At 59.9% G+C, this 21,478-nt stretch overlaps 1 protein-coding gene across 2 annotated transcripts in view; it reads left to right on the top strand.

Moving 5' to 3' along the window:
- The window catches only part of DAGLA (diacylglycerol lipase alpha), a 68,565-nt gene that overhangs the window by 22,120 nt on the left and 24,967 nt on the right, over positions 1-21,478 (top strand). For both annotated transcript variants that reach the window (XM_081536702.1, XM_081536703.1), the window contains exons 2-5: positions 15,940-16,078; positions 16,421-16,632; positions 18,171-18,272; positions 19,136-19,274. In XM_081536702.1, the coding sequence (XP_081392828.1) occupies positions 15,984-16,078; positions 16,421-16,632; positions 18,171-18,272; positions 19,136-19,274 (548 nt within the window). In that variant the 5' untranslated portion in view covers positions 15,940-15,983. The remainder of the gene's footprint in view (positions 1-15,939; positions 16,079-16,420; positions 16,633-18,170; positions 18,273-19,135; positions 19,275-21,478) is intronic.

Genomic DNA, 21,478 nt, shown 5'->3' with positions numbered 1-21,478 from the left:
TCAATGCAGTGGAGCCCCTTAGCCAACAGGACACCCCCAGACAACTGGCCACATCCTGGCTCCACTGCTCACTGTGTCACCCCAGCAGATCACCAGCACCCCGACCCTGCATTTCTGCATCATCAAAGCAACGATGGTGCCACCTTTCTCCCCTGCCTCTCCTGCACTGTGGTCGTCGGGCGCCAGGGAAGCCTGTCCATGGCCTCCGCTGCAGGAGAGCCATCCAGGCCCAAGCTAGGACTCAAGGCACATGGCCTGTGGGTGCAATGGAAAGAGCTGGGGCTGAAAGTCAAGAGCCTGGGTTCTGGACTCCGCTCTGCACTGGATTCCCCAAGGCTGTGCTTAGATGTGGCTCCTGCCACCTGCCAGGCCCTTTGCTGAGGGCTGGGGACACACCAGGGAAGGAGACAGATAAGGCCCCTGCCCAGGACCCACATCCTGGTGGGGAGACTCAGACAGTAATGTGCGTATTAAGTCACTTCAGTCGTGTTCCGACTCTGTGTGGCCCTGTGGACTGCAGCCCGCCAGGCTCCTCTGTCCATGGTATTCTCCAAGCAAGAATATCGGAGTGGGTTGCCGCTTAGATAGTAAACACGTCAACATAGGAATAAACCAGAGAGGGTTAGATGGTGGAAAGTGCTGAGAGGGTAATAAAATGGTAATGTGATGGAGAGGGCCTGCGGGCTGCCCTGAGGCTGGGCAGGAAGGCGGGAGGAGGGATGCGTGAGCTGGGATCGGAATGATGGGGTGGGCAGGGGAGGGGTGGCGTGTCCAGGAGACAGGACACACTCGGCCGTCTGAGGGACAGAGAGAACGCCTGTGTGCCTGGGGCGTAGTGAGCAAGGGCAGCATGGAGGTGAGGGCAGGCCGGCTGGCAGAGGAAGGAGAGTGTTTTCCACATGTGATGAGCTCTGCACAGAGACTGGAAATGGGGTGTGGGGGTCGGGGGGAGGCTGGTTGACTGGCAGAGACATCCTCTCTCCGAAACTGTTTCCCTGCTTTAGTGCAGCACATCCGCCCCCCCTACCCGCCGCCCCGCCCCGCGTGGTGGCATTTGTGGTCAGATCCAGTGGGCAGAAGAGTGAGGAGATGAGCACAGAAGGAGGAATGCCTCCACCCTGAGGCTCGTTATGGGGTCCCTCGGCTGTGGGAGTGGAGCCCAGGGACCACCCCTGAGTGGGCGCCTGCTGGACGAACGCCCTGGCCTGCTGCACCCGCTGAGGCCAGGACTGGGCAGAGCTGAAACTGGGAAGTGGGTTCCCCCAGGATGGGGTGGAGCAGGGCGTGGTCCCTCCTCCCCTGCCTGCAGGAAGAGACTGGACAGGAAGTGCTCTAGGCGGGCAGCCCCGGGTGGCGCCTCAAGGCTCTGAGGGCTGATGCAGTGCCGGCCCCTTGTCCTGTCCAGGGGCACCATCACCGGGCCAGGGCGCCCTCGGCAGCACCTGGCCTGTCGGTCACCGCCGTCTGCTGCCTCTCCGTCTGGCCCCCCACCCCTCTCCCCCATCACGCCCTCCTTCGCCCAGAGTTTCCCACCCAGCCCCAGAATGAAGCTGGCTCACAAGACCCCAGGAGCCTCTCTAGCGCGTCCCTCCCCTCTGCTCCCGTCTGGCTGGTTCTGGTCTTCGCTTCATCCTCCAGGTTCCCCCCACCCTGTACATGGACCTCATCCAGGCCGGATCCCCCTCCACCCTCTCCGTGTGGCTGGGTTACTCCGCCTTATCCTTCAGATGTCAGCTTCAGCTCCCAGTTCTTAAGGCAGCTGCCCCTCAGCTCTTTGCTGGGGCTCCGATGAGGACCCCTCTTCTGAGCACAAGTCATAGAATTTTTCATTATCATATGTGAAGATTAGCTTCAAGCCTGTCTTTCCTTTCTGGCCTGTCGGATCCGTGAGGGCTGGCCCCACCTGGGCCTTTATTTATTGCCGCGGCCCCTTGGCACATAGTGGGCTCTCGGGTTGTGTGTTGGAGGGTGGAGGATGGCTGTGTGCGGGAAATTAATTTTTGCGAGGTTTCACCTGTGTTCACACCCTGGGGCCCACCCCTGGGGCTGATCCTGGCCTCCTCTCCCCTTAGGTCCTAGCGCTGCCCTGAGCCAGGGAGTCTGGAACCAAACTGGCCACATGTGGGAGTTGGGGTCCTCGCAACCACCAGGCCTGGGGCCACTCTGTGTCCTCTGCTCCCAGGTCTGCCCAGCCTGGGGTTTGGGGCCTGGGCCCGCCTGGGGTCCCTCCAGGGGGGATGGGCTCACTCAGATGCCTGCCACTGACTGGAAGGAGGACAGTCACAGTTGAGTCCGCCCAGGGTGGCTTCCGGGCGGTGGCAGGTTTGGAAGCCAGGAGGTGTTGCCGAGGAACCTTGGACTGAGAGAGGGGTGGGGGGCCCTGGAACAAATGGCCTTGAGGCCTTTGCCCTTGGGCTTTAGGGTGGAGGCTGCGGTGGGTGGTCTCGGGCCTCCCACCTATCTCCCCTGCGGACTGGCCAGGCCTTCGATCTCAGGGGACCCGGAGTCCCTGGCGCTTGCCGCCAAGTGGTAGACAGGATGGTGGTGGGAGACTGGGGTTGGGAAGCCGCAGCCGTCTCCCTCAGTGCCGGGGTCTCCCCAGCCCCGGCCGGGGCTGTGCTCGCCGTGGGGGTGGGTTCTTGGGCTGCAAGGACATTCAGGTCAGGCTGCCGCATCTGATGCTGGCGGGGAGGGGCGCCCAGGAGGCCCCAGAGCCCACAATTCTAGGTCACCTCCTGCACCATCGGATGCAGGAGCCGTATTTATAGCAGCCAGCGGCCACCGAGGGTGGGGCAGTCAGCAGGAGCCGTGACGCAGGCCACCCCCTCCGGTCCCCCAGCTCTCGCCGACTCTCCCACCGCCACCCCCGACTACAGAGCCTTCCTGGGCGAGCGGAGAAGGGCTGGGCCTGCTGAGGAAACAGGCATTGACAACCTCCTTCCTGAGCCCCGGCGGGGACATGGTGCCACTCTCTGCCTGGCAGGAGCCTCGGCCTCAGTCGGTCTGGCCAGGACCCTTTCTGTCTCCTGGGCCCCAGGTGGGCATCCTGTTATAGCACTCAGTGCCCAGCCCTGCTGGCCTGTCTCCGTGGTGCCGTCAGCTCTGGTTGAAAGGTCTGGGCCCTGGAGTCACCGGCAGCTTTGCCGACCTCCCTGGGGCTGCCAGGTGCGTCCCTGCCGGTGGCAGGCAGTTAATGGGGCCACGGGTGCCTGCCCCAGGGTGACGGGGTGGAGACCCCGCCAAATGCCTGTTACCTCCCTGCCGTGACCTTGCGAAATGGCCATGGAGTGCCACTGGGGGCAGGAAGGGCGGGCAGCGGTGCAATCTACGGTCACCAGGGCTGTTCCTCCTTCCACACCCAGGCTCCATCTCCTTCCACCCCAGGGACCAGACCTGGAAGCCGAGGCCCCAGGAGTGACAGTGTGATGAGCCTGGGGCCCCAGGCCCTGAGAGTGAGTCCTCTGGGGAAGAAAGTGACACCCTACTCCGGAGCCCAGGTCGGGCCCTGCTCTCTCCCAGGCCTCACGTGCCCAGATACAGAGCTGGCCCTTGGGTCCTGCCCAGGCCTGAGGAGGCAGAAGGCTGAACTCTATTCGGGGCCTGATGGAGTCACCCCCATTGTGGAGGCCAGTGACCCCCCAATTTCCAGTCTATGTTGCCCTGAGCCACTGGACCCATCCCCTAGCCTGGGGGGAGAAGAAGGGGGAGGCCAGGATTTCCTTTTGGGGGGCCTCCAGTGTAACAGATAAGGTGAGGCAGGAGGGCCCAGAGCCTGCAGGATGGTGGGCTGCAACTTCACTGATGAGCCGTGGGCTGACCAACCAGGACTGGGGCTTAAGGCCGACAGGATGGGCCCTGGGCTTCACCAGGGAGGAACCCCTAATGTGAGCAGGTGTCCGGAGAGAAAGAAGCACCAGGCAGGGGTCACTCCACTAATGAGCAGGAGAGGGACATGGGTGCAGGGAACAGGCTTGCCCAACAGCAGGGCTGGAGGGGCTGGTTGGTGCAGAGCTCAGTAGCTAATGGTTGTAAGGAATTTAGGGGCTTCCTTGGTGGCTCAGTGGTAAAGAATCTACCTGCAATGCAGGAGACGTGGGTTTGCTCCCTAGGTCGGAAATATCCCCTGGAGAAGGAAATGGCAACCCACTCCAGTATTCTTGCCTGGAAAGTCCCATGGACAGAGGAGCCTGGCAGGCTACTGTCCACTGTGTCTCAAAGAGTTATACACAACTTAGCAACTAAATAGTAACAACAACAAGGGGAATTTAGGAGTCTTAATGCACTTGTGTGGAGAAGGCAATGGCAACCCACTCCAGTAGTCTTGCCTGGAAAATCCCATGGACGGAGGAGCCTGGTAGGCTGCAGTCCATGGGGTTACGAAGAGTCGGACACGACTGAAGCGACTTAGCAGCAGCAGCAGCAGCAATGCACTTGTGAGGAGGGGGTTGATTTAGACAAAACTGTAAACAGATGTGTGTGTGTGTGTGTGTGTGTGTAGCCAATGCTACCAAGCATCCCCTGTATGCAGGACCCAGCTCTCAGCACTTCACAACTTTGAACTCACTTTGTCATCTCCCACGAGGGAGGCACTGTCATCACCAGCCCTGCTTCACCGAGGAGGAGAAAGCAGTGGTTGATTCGTCCTGACTTTGAAGGTCATGGTTCAATGCACGCCTGAGTGGACAGAGACACTAGAACAAAAAGCAAGTCTACCCTGTTCTCCATCCAGTGGCCTTCGGAGCCCCCAGCCCTCCCTGGAGACCTGGGGTCACGTGCTTGGACCTGGCTTTGCTGTGCCTAAGGAAGTATGAGGGAATGAGGGGGCCGGAGGGAGTCTCTGAGCACCTGGGTCAGTGTGTCCTTTGGCACCGGCCAGGCAGACACAAGTGATGGTTGAATTAGCCTAGACCCCTGGGTGGAGCCCCCAGGCTCTCTCCTGCACCCAGACAGCAAGTAGAACTCTAAAAGCCAAGGCCAAAGTGGACCTACCTGCAAGGTCAGGCTGTTTCCAGGGGTTTCTCAAACGTTTTTAAGCCCTGAGACCATTTAGCTCAAACACAATGTCACAAGGAGCCCCAGTGGGTAAAAAAGCTAATAGCCACTCTGACCAGCATAGCCTGCAAGCCCCAGCCTACCGTGACCCCCTCCCCTCCCCTGGGAGTGCCTGAGAAACCCACTTCGGAGAACGCTGTCATCCACTCGCTGGGCACAGGAGAGGAGGGCAGAGGGGCCGGGCCTGGGCCGAGGCCCCAGGGCCCATGGAAGCAGCACCTGCCACCTCCATCGATGCTCCTGTGGCACACGGGGACTCTGAAGACCTCGTCCCCCGGGAGAGAGCTTGTGTTACGCAGTCACTCGATCCCTGCCCACTTCTGCGATGCCCAGGGAATGGTTGACGTGAAACTCGATAGCCGAGCGCAGGGCTGTGCCCTAGATGTCCGTGCTGCCCGGAGATATGGCACCCCTCTGCGGATCCTCTGTGGCCCATGCAGCCCCCCCCCCCGCCCCCGGATTCAGGAGCCCCCAGTACAGGCTGCAGAGGCAGGAGCATAGGACCGTGGTGGCACAGGGTATGCGGGGCATGGGGGTGGGGTTCCCGATGGGAAGGTGTCAGGCGAGGTGTGCCCACTTAGCAGACTCATTAGCGGCCTCGCTAGGGGGCTCCTCATTAAGTGGAGGGTGCTAAATCCTCTCGGAGGTGTCGCCAGCACCTGGAACAGGGTGTCTTCTCTCGGAAGCTCTGGAAAGCCCAGCCAGAGCGTTGCAGATGAACTGCCTGGTGGGGTTCCCAGCGACTGGCTCACCCGAGAGCAGAGGCCCTGGGGGAGGTGAGGGGCCAGCGGGTCCACAGGGGGCACTGCCAGCAGGACGCTGGAGTGGGCACATGGGCATGAGTGGTGGGCTCTGCCCCTCGGGGCATCTAGAGTCTGGGCTGGGAAGGGGCCTACAGGGGACCCCCTGAAACTCTGAGACAGACAGACGACAGGGGGCGTCTGCAGGAGTACGGAGTGGCCTTGGGCCAGAGCTCCCCCATCCGAGCTGAGCCGTGGGATAGTGATTCTCATCTCAGTGGCTCGTCCTGGGTTAAGGAGGCAGGGCTGGTGAGGCCTCGGCCTGGGCAGGTGGGGCTCCTGCCATCCCTGCCTGAGAAGGTGGGTCAGGGCATCCTGTTGGCTGGCACAGGTGATGGCAGGCATGGGTCAGCCTGGTGCTCAGCGGTGGGGAGCAGGGCCTTTCTGTGCAGGAGGCCTGACTCACTCGCAGAGATCAGCGGCCCTGCCACAGCTCGGGCAGCGAGGGACTTGGGCCATGAGGACGAGATCTAAGAACTCTCAGGAGAAGATGATGGATAAATAATAATGGTGGCAACGAACACTTGCTAGGCGCTGAGTGCTTTCGATGCGTTATTTCATTTACTTCTCATGACTCCCTGTGAAGCGGGGACCTTCGTTGTCCTCTCCTGCAGATGAAAAAACAGAGGCTCAGAGAAATGAAGGTCACAGACACCTAGAAGTAACAGAACCAAGATGCAGACTCAGAGCTGTCCCACCTCAGGCTGGAAGGAAGCCAGCGGTGGGCTCCTTGGAGGAGCCATTACCCTCCAGGTGTTCGTATTTGCGACTGTGGGTCCCAGGGGAAGGGGGGACGTGACACGACCACAGGGGCAGTGCAGGAAAGACTGCCTAAATATAAGCAAACCTGGGATGGGTGCCTGCCTCCATGCACAGACAGGCAGGAGGAACTGGCCAGGGGCTGGGAGACCAGAGCCGCGCCTCTCTGGGCCGCCCCAGGGCACCTCGGCCCCGGGCACCAGAATGAGTGTGGGCCAAAGCCATTCCTAGTTTCAGGAACAGAAACAGTCTCCAGGGAAGAATTCAGAAACAAAACTTGGACTGGCCAGAGGGGAATCTCTTCTGCTCTCCAGAACAAGTCCATTCCGGCCTGGGACAGAGCTGGAGGAGAGGACCAGGGAGGACTGCAGGGTGGAAGGAGGGCCCGGCCTGACTGCCATGCCCGGGGTAAGGGAGGTGGAGGGGAGGCACATCCTGCTGCCTCTCGGGGCGGCCCCCCCACCCTCGTCCCCCAGCAGCCAGCATCCCTCCCAGAACAACTAGCAGGAAACGAAAGGCCTCAATTGATTCCCAGGGAGTTGGCTGGTGTCAGTGACAGGGCCCGTGGCAGATGGCAAATTCTGCTTGTTGTAGACAAGTGGAAAATAATTAGCGTGAGAACGAGAAGCTGGAGCCTCTGTGCTAAATGGAGCCCTGATGAGGGCTCGTCAGGAGGGGCCGAGGGCACAGACTGGAAGCTCTCGGTCCGGCTCTCACTAGCTGAGTGACCTTGGGCAAGGAACCTAACTTCTCTGGGCCTGATTCTTCATCTGTAAAATGGGGTTAACAATAACACATAGATCATAGGGTTGCTAGAAAGATGAAATTAAAGTAGGTGATACCTATGAGCTGCTCACTAGTGCACCTGGTGTGTAGGAAATGCTATATTAAGATTTTTTTTTTTTTAATAACTGGTGATACAATAATTGCTGGCACCATCTCCAGGTCCAGCCCAGCATGACTGTAGGTGTGGCCCCCAGAAGTGGGGCTGCTTCGTTTCATCCTCTTCCCTGAACTCTGTGCCCAAGCCCCAGAGTGCTGGCTTGTGGGGTGCCATGGGCTTCCCTGGTGGCTCAGATGGTAAAGAATCTGCCTGCAATGCGGGAGACCCAGGTTTGATCCCTGAGTCAGGAAGATGTCCTGGAGAAGGAAATGGCAACCCACTCCAGTATTCTTGCCTGGAAAATTCCACGGACAGAGGAGCCTGGTGGGCTACAGTCCTTGGGGTCGCAAAGAGTCGGACACAACTGAGTGACTAACACATGGATGCTCATGGGTGTGGAGAGGACACCGAAGGGAGGCCCAGCTTCAAAGCCTGACTTGGCCCCTCGCTTAGTAGGTTACTTAACCTCAGAACCTCAGTTTCCCCACCTGTGACATGAAAACAGTCCTGCCCACCCACGGGCTCCTAGTGAGGGGCATAGGAGGCACGTCCCCGGGTCCTTCAAGGCTGCCCTGGTTGGGGGGTGGGTAGGAAAGGTGCTCATGAGCCTGAGACCCTGGTGGGGGTGGGGGGCGGAGTGGGGTGGGAGCACAGACAGCAGTGTCCCCCCTCCCGCCCCGCCGCGGGGCTCGCCAGGCACCTGTTTCCGTCCCAGGGCCTGGGCGTGTGAGGACCCATCTCCTGCCGAAATCCGTCCCCAGCCCTGGGCAGGCTCGCCTCTGCCTTCTGCTCCGGCACAGCTGACGTGTGAAAAGCAACAGCTTTCGGGCCCCGGACTCCGGTTGCGCACATCCGGGCCCAGGCGGGCAGCCCCCGCGGCCCCCGGCCCACGCGTGTTCACTCTCTGTCGCCTCCCTCGCCGCCCTCCCCTGCCCCTCGCCTCTCCAAGCCCAGCCTCTGTGGGACCCTCACACCTGGGAGGCAGAGGGACTCTCAGGGCAAGCAGGAATCAGACCGAGGGGCAGAGACATTGTTTCCTTTGAAGTAACCCCAGGAGGCTGCTTTGAAATCCCAGCGTTGCAGCCTGATGAGGCTGGAGTAAGGGGACACATGAAGTTTCTAGCTCCGGGCCGCAACCCATGCACCTCCAGGCAGCCGGTGTAACAGCCCCTTCTCGGCCTCAGTTTTCCTCATCCGGGAATGGGGTCGATGCTCACAGTCTCCCCCTAGTGGTGGGACCAGGAGTCTGGAGCCAGAGGAGGACCCAGAGAGCGGGTTGTGGTCCCCAAGGCCCTGCCGCCTCCTTCCACGGGGTGGGGGAGCATGAGTAGCCCGCTCCCGGGTTCAGAAACGCGTTTAATTGGATCCTGCTCCTCCAAAGCGGCAGTTAAGACAGGGGCTGTGGAACTAGGCTATGTGACCCCGGGGCAAATCACTTCATCTGTAAAATACGGTAACAGCAGTGCCTCCAATGAGGACTGAGTGAGTTATGTGCACAAAGGGCTTACACGAGGCCCAAGACAAAATAGGCAACTGAAAAATGCTGGAGGGCGCAGAAGGGCTGAGCCCCCAACTCGCGGTGGGCGGAGCTCTCCTCCAGCACCCGGAAGCGCCCCTCAACCTCGGGAGATGATTGGTTACTACGTGCCGCGCCCCTCCCTCTGCAGGTGCTCCGGGTTTAAGTCTCACAAGCCAGCAGGGAGGTTAACGAGCTCCCTAACAAGCCACACAGCTGAGTAGTAGTGGCCGCGTCAGGATTTCATCACCCCTGGAGCCTGTGCTCTGGACAGAGATAAAGAGGGCAGGAGCCGTCTGCCAGCCCACATAGGCCAGAAGGGCAGCCCCTGGTGAGCCTGCCCCAGCTGGGACCGAGCCTCTGGGGGCCAGCACTCGCCCTGCAGGCTGCCCGGGGGCCCAGCCTCCCTGCGGTCAGTCCTCCACGTCAGATGACCACCCTTCAAGACTAGTCAAGCTCCAGCGGCCAACACAGACAGACCCAGAGGGCCTAGGAGGCAGCAGATCCCTTTCACCGTTTTGGGAGTATCTTTTCATTTCAAAGCCCTGTCGCATGGGGGCATCCAGTTCATTATGGGAATGGGAGTCCTGGGCCCTCCCCTCAGAGCCCCGAGGAATACAACTCCTTACAGAAAGCTAAAAGAGGACTTGCATGCATGTGTATGCTCAGTCGTGTCCAACTCTTTGCGACCCCATGGACTGTAGCCCACCAGACTCCTCTGTCCGTGAAATCTTCCAGGCAAGAATACTGGAGTGGGTTGCCATGCCCTTCTCCAGGGGATCCTCCTGACCCAGGGATCAAACCCATGTCTCCTGCATCTCCTGCATTGGCAGGTGGATTCTTTACCACTGTGTCACCTGGGAAGCCCTCAAGAGTGCATACAGATTACCTAATTTCCCTTTTCACTTTGGCCACCAGATAGCATGGAGGCTAATGCTAGTTTTACATGCAGCTCCTATGATGGGCTTTATGTCTTGCACATGTACGATGATTTCCCCAGCCTTCTATTTTAATTTACTTAGTTTTTGTTGTCAAGTTTGTTTTTAAATTTGTATTCCACCTTTTCATTGTTTTGGATTCCTATATAGGCACATGCAGGCTTCGATGCAAATAAATGTTAACAAATACAAAAACATCAGCCTCCCCTTAGTCCAGGCTCCTCATTCTTCAGAAGAGGTCACTGAGGTCTGGAGAGGCAGTGACTTTCTGTCCTGGGGACGCTGCCCTTGGTCTGGGACTGGCAGCTCTGGAGCGTGGCTGGACCTAGCCCAGTCACCAGCCTCAACCGGCAGGGCTGTTCCGGATCCAGGGAAGGTGGGCTCGGGGCTGAGGTCTCCTCCTCTCCTTTGCCAGCTGAGCTGCAGAGCCACGGGGACCCCACCCGCCGGGCAGTGGAGAGCTAGCCACCGATGCGTCTGCTTGAAACTGCTCAAGTGATTGATGCTTTCTTGCGGGTTAATCTCCAGCAAGGGAGCTCATGTGGATTTTGCCGGCTTCCGAGAGGGTTCTGTATCCAGAGTGTGAGAGAGGATCTCAGCCCAGGCTCCCTGGGGCGACACTCTGCTAATGGGAGCGGCTCTCAGGAGTTGGAGAAGGCAGGCTGTGTGGCAGGGAAGGGCCGAGCCGGCTGGGAGACTCTGGCTGCGTGTCCAGCTCCTACTGAGAGGGACATAATGGGAAAGCTGGAAGCCTCTGGGGCCTTCCTGAACTTGTTTCCTCATCCATAAGCGGGGGCCTCAGGACTGTTTCCAGGATCCCTTCTAAGCCTGACATTCCTGCAGTGGGTGTGGGCTTTGGATGGCAGGAGAAAGGACCCAAGTCTCTTCCCTGCCCAGCCTCCTGCTCCTCAGAAGGTGTGGGGCCAGGTCTCTGAGTCTCAGCCTCCTCATTTTCAATGAAAATATTAGCAGAAGAGCCACATTTGCTGAGCATCTGTGACAGGTGCTAGCTTAAGTGTATGTGACACATTTAACTCTTGTGACAGTTCCAAGGTAGCTACTGTTCTTAGCCCCATTTTAGAAATAAGGAACCATGGCACAGAGAGGTTAAGTAACTTGTCCATGGTCACACAGCCAGTAAGTGCAGAGCCGGGACCCAGACACATGTGGAGTGAGAGCAAGGCTGTCACCCTGCATCGCTGCTGTGAGGATGGCAGGCGATTCGTCCAGGACTCAGAACAGGGAAGGTGCTCAGCTGATGTCAGATGTATCCTAGTGGCCTGGACCTGGCTGTTGTCCCTTCCTTCAGGCTCAACTTCCAGCCCATCCTTGGGCCCAGATGCCCGAGGCCACCTCTGCCAGGGGGGAAATCTCATGGGCTGACCTAGGGGCTGCTGGACGGGCCTCCTACAGCACATCTTCCTGCCCTCTGTGGTTGAGCCTGACTCTGGTGCCCTGGCCCCACTGCAGACTAGCGAGGTGACCTCCCACCTCCCACCAGCCTGAGCTGGAATTCCCCGTGCCCTCATCCCTCCCCTGGGGGCTCTCAGTACCCCATCAGCTGGGACCCACTGCTGAGGGGCACTTCTACCTGAAGCCTGCTCCCAGGGCCGAGCCCAAGGGGAGCTTTCGGGTCAGGGGATGAGGCCCAGCTGCGGTACTCTAAATAGCAGCCCCTCAAAGCCCATGGCAGGGCAGGAGACCCTGTTAGGACTCATGTCAGCTCAGTCCAGCCCTTCTGATCAGCTGGAGCCAATCAGGGGCATCCCAGCAACACCTGCCCAGACCCCGGCACCTGTCACAGGTCTCCCTGCAATGAAGCCCCCAGAAGCCCTGTTGATACGATCCCCCCACCCACCCGCGAGGGGAGCCTGGGCTCTGCCGGGACCCATGCAGACCTCTGTGACCTCGTCCCAGCCTACTCTCGCCGCAGCCTTCTGGGGGCTGGGGTTGCCCCCCCTTTTGCAGCTGAAGAAACTGAAGCCCTAGAATAGTTAAGACAGCCAGAGGAGAGGGTGGTCCTCTGAGAGCGACTGGGGGGGCGCCGGGGAGGGACCTTTCCTCCAAAGTGAAGGATTTGAGCTAAGAGGGGCAGGAGTCATGTCTCCTACCCTTATAGCAGCTGCTTCAGGAGGATGGAGCAGTGGTTTGGAGGCGCCGGGGCTGCCCAGGGGGAGAGGGGCTGTGTTGACACTCCAGGGGCAAGAAAAGGGGGGGTGTGATGTGAAGGAGAGCAGTGCTGCCTGGCCCACACCCCCCTATCCCCCGGGACTCTCCGTTGAGCAGGACCGGGATGGGCAACAAGGAATCAGCAAATGTAAGCCAGTGTGCCCAGGATATTGAGAGGAGGGGTTCCCATAAGGGAGTGGCCTGTTCTGCAGGAGAAGGGTGTAGGGGGTTGCCATCAGGGAGGGTTTCAAAGAGGGCTGGCTTTTGGTTGGCTTACAAAGATGAGTAGGATTTTGCCTGCCAGAGGAACTAGGATAAACAAAGCACAGATTCCAATAAGGTGTTTTTAAGGGAGCAGCAAGTTTGGGGGTTGGGAAAGGAGGGTGAGGGAGTATGAGGGGGCACTGGATCGCCTCCCCAGCCAAAAGGTGGCCCTGTGCCTGTCTGTGCCTCGGATCCCTAGGGGTTGGGGAGTGACTTCCTGCTCCAGGACTCAGAGAGGGCAAGGCCCCTGCCCAAGGCTGCACAGCTTGCCTGCCAGTGGCTGCGCCCTTAGGTGCTGCCTGATAGGCTTGGACTTTATCCTGCAGACCCCTGGAGCCATGGCCGGTTTTTAAAGTAGGGGTCAGCCTGTGCATTTTTGAAAAACAGTTTTACATTTTTAGAAGGAGGAACTCGGAGGATAGTTCATACTTAAATCAAAGGCCTGAATCCCTATCAAGGAAACTGGGCTTTGTGAGTGGAGGAAGAAGGGGCCTCGGAGCATCACTCAAGTCATTCCACCCACGTGTGGGGAGTGTCCTGGGCATTCACACATGCCTGGGCGGTGGGGGAGGGTGTCCAGCCAGGGGCATGGGAGGTACCCAGCAATGCTTCTGTTCTGCCCTCGCTGAAGGGGGCACCGCCCCTCCCCTGGAAGTGCCCCTGGTCTGGATGCCCCCTGCCCCATTGAGGCCCTTGTGCTTTGGGGGAGGAGAGCCAGAGGAGATGCTTTGTGGCCTCCCCAGACCAGGAAGTAGCCTCTGCCCTCCCCCATCCTGAGACATTTCCTCCAGATGAAATCACATCCCCAGCAGGGGAACAGGCCCCCATTGTGAAGGGCTGGGGTCTCAAGAGAAAGGGCTTCTTTCAGGCCCTTAAAAATAGCAGTCCTGAGATTTATGAATCCGCATGGAGTAGCAGAACCCATCCTCCCCCCCCCCCCCCCCCGCCATCCCCAGCAGCAGCACAGGCCCTGTCATCACCACCCCCACCTCACCCCCCCATGACCTGGTGGTGACCAGCTGGAGAATCCGCTAGCCTGGGCAGGGGAGGGACAGCTCGTCCACCCAGTTCACACGCTCTCTCTCTGCTTCACCCTCCTGAGCTAAGACCGCCGCTGGCTTCGTCCAGCGCTGCCAAGGCCTCTCGTATGGTCCGCACCAGACCCTTAGCAGGTGGGCACCATCGACATTTTACAGATGGGGAAACTGAGGCACAACTAGGAAGTCATACCGTGAGTGGATGATGAAGCCGGGGTTGGGAGCCAGGCAGCGTTGGACCTGGGATTCTGCAGTGGCGGGCTGGCCCCGGAGGTTGTGGGGTGTAGCCCCCAGACCTGTTACCGGGCACCCCGGTGGGGTCAGCCCGCAGCTGCCCTGCCACATGACCTAGGTGGGACTGGCATTGACCATGGCCGTCAGCCGGGCGCCCCCACCTCGTCGAGCTGAGGGTCTCGGCAGATCTTCGGGCCCCCTCTGCAGGGGTGCCAGGCTCCCCACCCCCCAACTTCTCCTACCTGCGAGCCGGGAGGGTGGGGCAGCGTGTGAGGTTGTTAGGTGATAACATGTGAGTTGAGGGAGTTTTAGCCATTCTAGACTCTAAGAGGTGAAGGGCTGGGAGAGGAGGCAGTTGGGAAGGGTTCACTGGGTGTACCCCTGAAAGAGAGACGTCCTGGGCTCCCGGCAGGGCAGCTCTCGCCCGCTAGCCTCTCTGGGACAGCCCTCCCCTTCCTCTGCCGGGGTCTGGACTGCTGAGAGCGGCTGCTGCACCTGCTGGGACCTCGCAGTGGTTTCACGTGTGTGTGAAGGATCCCCGAACCCAGCCCCACGCGGCTCCTCACCCTCCGGGGGCCACCTGGCGTCGGGGAGGGGCTGGCGGCTGCCATCCAAGCTGTTGGCAGCTCCGTCCTCCCCAGCCCGGCCGCCGCCCACAGCGTCCCAGCCCCTCCCATCCCGCCGGCCTGTCCCTTCCAACCGAAGCCGGAGGCGCGGTCAGCCCCTCGTCACCGGCAGGCAACTGGAAGCCCCGGTCCCAGACCCCCGCCCCCGGCCGCCCCGTCCACGCAGCTCTGGGTTCTCCATCCTTCTCCCGCTTCCCAGAATCCGCGCTCCGACTCCTCCTTGGAGCGAGTGGGATGATGTCACTTCCTGAGGGTGGGGGGAGGAGTAGGCACGACCCCGGCAGGCTAGCCCGCCCGCCCGCCTGCCTGGCCGCCACCTCGCTGGGAGCAGCCTGGCAGCGGCCGGATGAAGCGGCTGCACCGGGGAGAGGGCAACGGAGACTGGCCGGGCCGGATGTGCTGGGCCGGCCACCTGGCCCCACACCCCCTGGCCCACCCTGAGGGCCGTGCCCACCGGCCGGGGAGACTTGGCCACTTTCTGAGTGATGCTGGTCTCCACGGACGCTCTTCTTCCCTGGAGCCGTCACAGGGGAGAGGAGGACTTGCCGCACACCGGGGACCAGGTGCCATGTAAGCCTCTGCCAGCCTGGGGGCAGCGGCCCACCAGCGCCCAGCCTCCCTTCGCTGGGGTTTCTCTGTTGAGTTGAGCGCAGGGCTACCCTGAGCCCCTCCCTGGTGTCTCCCCACCGGCCCCCTGTGGGGAGCCAATGCCCCCCGCCACTGCCCTGGTTCCTGCAGCTCTTGGGAGTGGGGGCCAGGACTCCTGGGCCCTCCTCCCCAAGATTCCCTGCAGCTAATTTGAATTCAGCTACTTCAGATAGTTGGGATCTGGGCAGTAGAGACTGCATGGCTCAGGGGGAGCATGGAGGGTGGAGGGCGGCTGCCCGGAGGATGGGATACCCCCAGGGCTCGCCCACTGCCCTCCTAGCAGAGAAGCTGGGCACCCTAGCCATGCTCCTGATCCCTCTTCTCAAGCTGGTCCTTCCCTACCAAGCGGTGGCACTGTGGTTGGGGATTCTGTCTGATGGGTACAAAATCAGGTCACAGAGTGTCCTCCCAGCATTCCAGCAAAGCACGAAATGGAAGACCTCATTCAACAGATATTTACTGAGCATCTTCTATGTGCTGGGTGCTCCCATCCTCCGTGTGTGCCAGCCCCACGTGTGCGCTCACCCCCCACCTTCCCCAGCGCCTCCAGCCTTCCACCTCCCTGGCTCAGCTCATGCCGGGGGACAGGCTCAGGCTTGGGCTGGGAAACCCCCACCCCACGCCAAGGACTGCAGGCACTGAATAGGTGGGTAGGGGTCCCCTGATCCTGTGGAGGGAATCCCAGGAATAAGCCCAGGTCTTTAATGGAGCTAAGCAGTTCCTGTTGGGGCAACCCCAGGCTGAGCTGATCTCAAGGGGCCTGTGCCACTCTTGGGGACTGGCAAGTCCTCGGGGGTTAGACTGAAGCCAGTGTCTGGCTACTGCAGTTTTCGATACTGGCTCCAGGGAGATGGATATGGTGGGAGGTGGGTCCTGCCCAGGGACGGGACTGACGCCCTGGGGATGTCGGACTGGGAGGATGTCCCTGCTGCTGGGCCTGCCTGGCCAGGAGCATGGTGGCCCTGGATGCGGCCGCTGCCCGGGCAGCCTGGGGGTCCTCTGCTCTGTTTCAGGAGGTGAGCGCCAGGCCCGCTGAGCCTCCGCAGAGCCGCCAGCCATGCCCGGGATCGTGGTGTTCCGGCGGCGCTGGTCTGTGGGCAGCGATGACCTCGTCCTGCCAGCTATCTTCCTCTTCCTGCTGCATACCACCTGGTGAGTCTCCGGGCCATGCACAAGCCTGGGGTGGGGGAGTCACAGGCCTGGGGGAGGCCTTCTGACCCTCTGTCCTGACCCTGTCCTAGGACTCAGTGCTGAAACATTCACCCCCTTTAGGGCAATACCCACGTGGAACCCAGAGACCCTGCCTGGCCACCGCGGGAGCTAACCCAGCACTGGGCTCCCTGCTCCCACTGCCCTGTCCCTGGGTGCCTGTGTCCTCAGAGAGCCCTGCTGCCTGGCGGACAGCGGTCCCCTGCCCAGATCAGTGAAGCCCTCCACCCTGGAGTCCAGGCTGGGCGGGGCCGCCTAGCCCCTCTAATGTATACATTCCCCCAGGTTTGTGATCCTGTCCGTGGTGCTCTTTGGCCTGGTCTACAACCCGGACGAGGCCTGTTCCCTGAACCTGGTGGACCACGGCCGCGGCTACCTGGGCATTTTACTGAGCTGCATGATCGCCGAGATGGCCATCATCTGGCTGAGCATGCGCGGCGGCATCCTCTACACAGAGCCCCGCGAATCCATGCAGTACGTGCTCTACGTGCGCCTGGGTAAGGGCCACCCGCCGTGGGCGGGGGGCTATTCTGGCCCTCCCCACCCCTACCCCCCTCCTGTGCCCAGCATTCATTCAGCCAGCACTGGGGGCCAGCAATGAACAGGCAGACTCCCTGCACCCACTTCTGGACCAGGGGTGGGCAGACTGCAGCCTGAGGGCCAAATCCTGCCCGCTGTCTCTTTTTTTGAAAAAATAAACTTTTATTGGAACCCAGCCACACTCACTCATTTAGTACTTACCGCCTCTGGCTGCTTCTGCACAACCATGGCAGAGCCGAGGCGTTGTGATGGAGAGTATGAACCACAAGGTCTAAAATATTTACTCTCTGGCCCTTTACAGAAAAAGCTTGCCGACCCCTGTTCTGTCTAGGTTGTGTGTGTCTCTTCAGTTGCTTTGTGATCCTTCCCCAAACAGCCCCTCCTCGCCATCCTGGGGAGGCCCCTCAGGAGCCTAGACCAGCTCCCTGAGGACCCACCTGTCTCCTCCTCCTGGACTCGGGTTCAGCCGCCTCCCCCAGTCACTCCTGCTGGACACTCTTGTGCTCCCGTGGCCTGAGCTTAGCCCTCTTCCTGTGTTAACTCAGGGAGGAGCCCTTTGTTGGTCTCATTTTGCAGATGAAGAATCCGGGGCCCAGGGAGGTTAATTAGCTCCCTTAAGGTCTCCCAGCTACCAAGAGTGCAAGTGTCAGAGATCTGAACCCAGGTTGTCAGGCTCCAAAGCCTGGACTCTTGGCTGCCACATGGGGCTGCCTGTGGAGCTGGGGCTTCCAGTGCTGTCCCCAGGCAGGGGGAGTGCTGTCCGTTCTCCCCCCTGCTCCCTGCACCCAACCCCATCTCAGCCCTGGGCTCAGCCCTGGACAGGGTGCCTTGGGCAGCTGGTTCGCCCCTTTCCTCTTTTTGCCTCAAGTGCTGGAGGCCGCTTCCCCAGGAACAGCTATTTCCATGAAATGAACACCCTGTCCCCCAGTTCTCACAGCCCTGAACCATGGACCTCATCACTCCCATTTTATAGAGGAGGAAATGGAGGCTCAGAGAGATTAGGTAACTTGCATAAGATACAGTATTAGTAGCTCATTCATGTCTGACTCTTTGTGACCCCATGGATGACCCCCTGCCAGGCTCCTCTGTCCATGGGGGTTCTCCAGGCAAGAATACTGGAGTGGGTTGCCATTTCCTTCTCCAGGGGATCTTCCCGACCCAGGGATCAAACCTGGGTCTCCTGCACTGCAGGCGGATTCTTTACCACTGAGCCACCAGGGAAGCCCCATGTCTGATTCCAAAGTTCATAGATACAACTCTAATTCCTGAAAGAGCAGGGAAATGCCTCTTCATCATCCGCCTTTGTAGTCATCTTCTCGGGGAAGTGTCAGGGCCGAGGGCACGTGAGCCAGAGCAGGGGATGGGACAGCCACACTCCTTGGGCCTCTGCATCTCGAGGCCTGAGATCGGGGCGGTGGGTGGTTTGCTGCTGAGGAGCCGGGCCCGGGTTCCAGGGCCTCCCCGTCCTTCAGCCAGGACCCTGCTCTGCTTGCAGCCATCCTGGTGATCGAGTTCATCTATGCCATCGTGGGTATCGTCTGGCTCACCCAGTACTACACCTCCTGCAACGACCTCACTGCCAAGAATGTCACGCTCGGTATGTTGGTCGGGCCTAGGGTGGAGGGGCCGAGCTGGGTTAGAGAGGGCAGCCCCGGGGTGGAGGGGACACAGCATTTTTAACCCTGGGTTGGGGGCTTCCCCAATGACTCAGGGATAAAAGAATCCACCTGCCACTGCAGAAGACATGGGTTCAATCCCTGGGTAGCGAAGATCTCCTGGAGGAGGAAATGGCAACCCACTCCATTATTTTTGCCTGGGAAATCCCATGGACAGAGGAGGCTAGCTATAGTCCATGGGGTCTCAAAGAGTCAGACACGACTGAAGTGACTAAACAACAACACATTCCATGGACAGAGGAGCCTGGTGGGCTACAGTCCATGGGATCTCAAGAGTTAGACATGACCGAGTGACTAGCACTCATGCAACCCTGAGGTGGAGGGGACATGGCCAGCCCTAACTCTAACCGCGGGGTCAGGTATCAAGGGGCCAGGGTAGAGGGTAGTGAGCTCAGGCACCTTGAGAAGGAAACAGTTTCTGTGAGCTTGGCCGACAGATTGGCTGGGCGAGGCTGTAGCCTTCATCCTGAGGTTCGCTGTCCCTCCACTTGGGGGGCCCTGGTCTGGAGGTGCACAGAAGCAGGCACAGAGCTGACCAGGGCTCTGGAAACCCACACAGCCGTCTGCTCTGTGCCAAGGATGGGCCTTGGTGGGGGGTGGGAAGGGTGGTCACAGCTTAGCCAGGGGATGGCCATGTAGCCAGAGGCTGGGGCTGGGGCCTTTGGAGTCTGGCTGTTGGGCCCCAGAAGCATTTTGAGGTAGGGAGGCCCCAGCGCCCCTTTCTTCAGGGTCAGAGAGGTGTCCTCAGTGCCATGCCCCTTGGCTTCCCACCCCTCCTCCGCAGGGATGGTCGTCTGCAACTGGGTGGTTATCCTGAGCGTGTGCATCACGGTCCTCTGCGTCTTCGACCCCACGGGCCGAACTTTCGTCAAGCTGAGGGCCACCAAGAGGAGGCAGCGCAACCTGCGGACCTATAACCTGCGGTCAGTGGGCTGGGCAGGGGGGGGTGGGGCCTGCTGACCCCAGGCAGGTGGAGGCCGGTCCCACGCCTCCCTCACTGCATCTCAACCTGTGTGAGCCCCAGGTGCTGGCCCAAGGCTTACCTCACTTTCCTGGTCTGTAAAGTGGGAACGCAATCATTCCTGCCTTGTGCAGCTGCTGTGAGGTTTATCAGAGTGATGAACACAGGCGCTCACGGGAGCTTCGTGCTCAGATCATCTTCAGGACTAAAAACACGAGAGTAATAGTAGGAAGCACTCAGACAAGCGAGCCCAGAAGTGCACGTATTAACTTACAATAACTCCCTGAGGTCGCTGTTCATGTCATCCCCCTAATACAGATGAGGAAACAGGGGCACAGAGAGGTTATGTGACTTGCCTGAGGTAGCACAGCTAGCAAACAGTGGGGCTGGGATCAAGCTCAGACAGTCTGGCCTTAGAGCCCTGACTCTTAACCACTAGGCGGGGCTGCCTCTAGGATTAAGGGGGCTGGAGGAGGTTAACCAAGGCAGGCTTCTTGCAGGCAGGAATGTTTTGCATAGTGTTTTGGAGAAAGAGGGAGGCAGAGAAAATGAGACAGGACGTCCAGGATGGTCACAGAGTTCCTGTTTATTGAAAGAAAAAGAGCAGAGGGACTTCCAGGGTAGGCCACAGTGGCTCCCGTTTGTCGAGCTTCTGTCCTGGGTTAGGCCCTGCACTTCCACCAGCAGTGTGAGACCCATTCTACAACTGAGCGGTCCGAGTCCTAGAGAGGGCAGGCCATGTGCCCCAGGTCAGGTTGGTGGGGGAGTGGAGCTGGCACTCCATCCCCAGCCCAGGGCAGCAGGGTTGGGAGCCCTCACCCAGGGGAGCGGGTTGCCTGGGCCCCCACCCCACCCTCCCATGCCCCTCCGTCCAGCCCCCCTGGGCCCTCCATGTCAGCTGGGCCCTGCAACCAGAGCCACACCCGCGCCTGGACTGGCCACCTCCCAGCCCCAAATGCCAGGTTTGGGAGCCAAGGCCCCAGAGCCCGTTGTTCCTCCCGGCAGTGCAGCTGGCCACCACCACCCGTCCCATTTTGCTCATTCTGAGCACATGCCCCCACCTGACCTGGTTTCTCGACTCCTGGGGCCCTGGGTGGGGGGGGTGAAAAATTCCCCTCCTCTACTCTGGATAATTGCCTTTGGGGCCCAGGGCTGCCAATGCCTTTACAGTGGGGGGGGAAGGGGGGTGTTGGTGGTGGCTGTCATCTGAATTAGTAAGTCTTCCAGCGGTTCCGGGCCCTGTGCGGGTTGTAAGAGGCCTCAAGCTCCTAGACCCCCACCTGTTGTGGTTTCTCCAGCTCTCCGATGGAATGGAGAGGGCAGCCCAGTCCACGACTGGGTTACTGTGACCAGCTCTCTGGCTCTTCCCCCTGGCCTCCCTCACTCTGCTCTTAGACCAACAGAAAGTTTTTCTTAACAAGGGCATTTTTCAAGCCTGCTGACCCTTCATCCGCTTCCAGGTTTGGTTTTGTGCACAAGCTGTGCTGCTGCCACACCAGTGGGTTATTTTAGTTTCTGGGAGTTAGGGAGCTGCTCAAGTCCTGGGCCCTTTCTCCTTCCAGTGAAATCTGGTAGGGTTTGGGATGGGTTCTTCCCACCACTGCTCCTTGGGAGCCTGACCTTGGATCGAGTGTCTGCCCTCCCTTCGCTTTAGTGAGCCCCAGAGCAGAGGGGTGCCGGGTCCATGAACTTTCTGTCCAGACGGAGTGTCTCTCTGACTCTCTGTCTTGGTCTCTGTAGCGGAGGTATTAAGCCAAACGTGTCATTGGCTCCATCTTCCCCCTGGTGGGCATAAAGGGTACTGCAGTAGAGTATACAGGACTTAATCAGCCAGAGGGAAGGGAGGAAATTGTCTTTGAATGTTTGACAGCCAGTTTGGTTAGAAAGAGTTAAAGAATGCGATGCTCTGGGAACTTAGCTTAACCTGCATGCTGTCCTTTCATCCAGCACCCAGTAGAGGGGACACTGGCTTAGGATATGAGGCTGCCCACGTCCCTTAGGGTTGGCAGGTTCCAGAAACAGCAAGTCCCTTGTCCTGTTTCCTAACCCCCTCCTGTCACCCTGACGGCCCTGTGGCTTCCCCGTCCTTGTGGCCCATAGCACCGTGGCACCAGGATTGGGAGCAGGAAGTGGCTGTTAGCTACAGAGAGGAGGCGGAGGCAGCAA

The sequence above is a fragment of the Giraffa tippelskirchi genome, chromosome 10 (genome assembly GCF_054371585.1).
Source record: "Giraffa tippelskirchi isolate mGirTip1 chromosome 10, T2T-mGirTip1v1.2.pri, whole genome shotgun sequence".
In the NCBI taxonomy this organism is placed as follows: Eukaryota; Metazoa; Chordata; class Mammalia; order Artiodactyla; family Giraffidae; genus Giraffa; species Giraffa tippelskirchi.
Note: the sequence above shows the minus strand (reverse complement) of the source record. Positions and strands in the feature narration are given on the sequence as shown.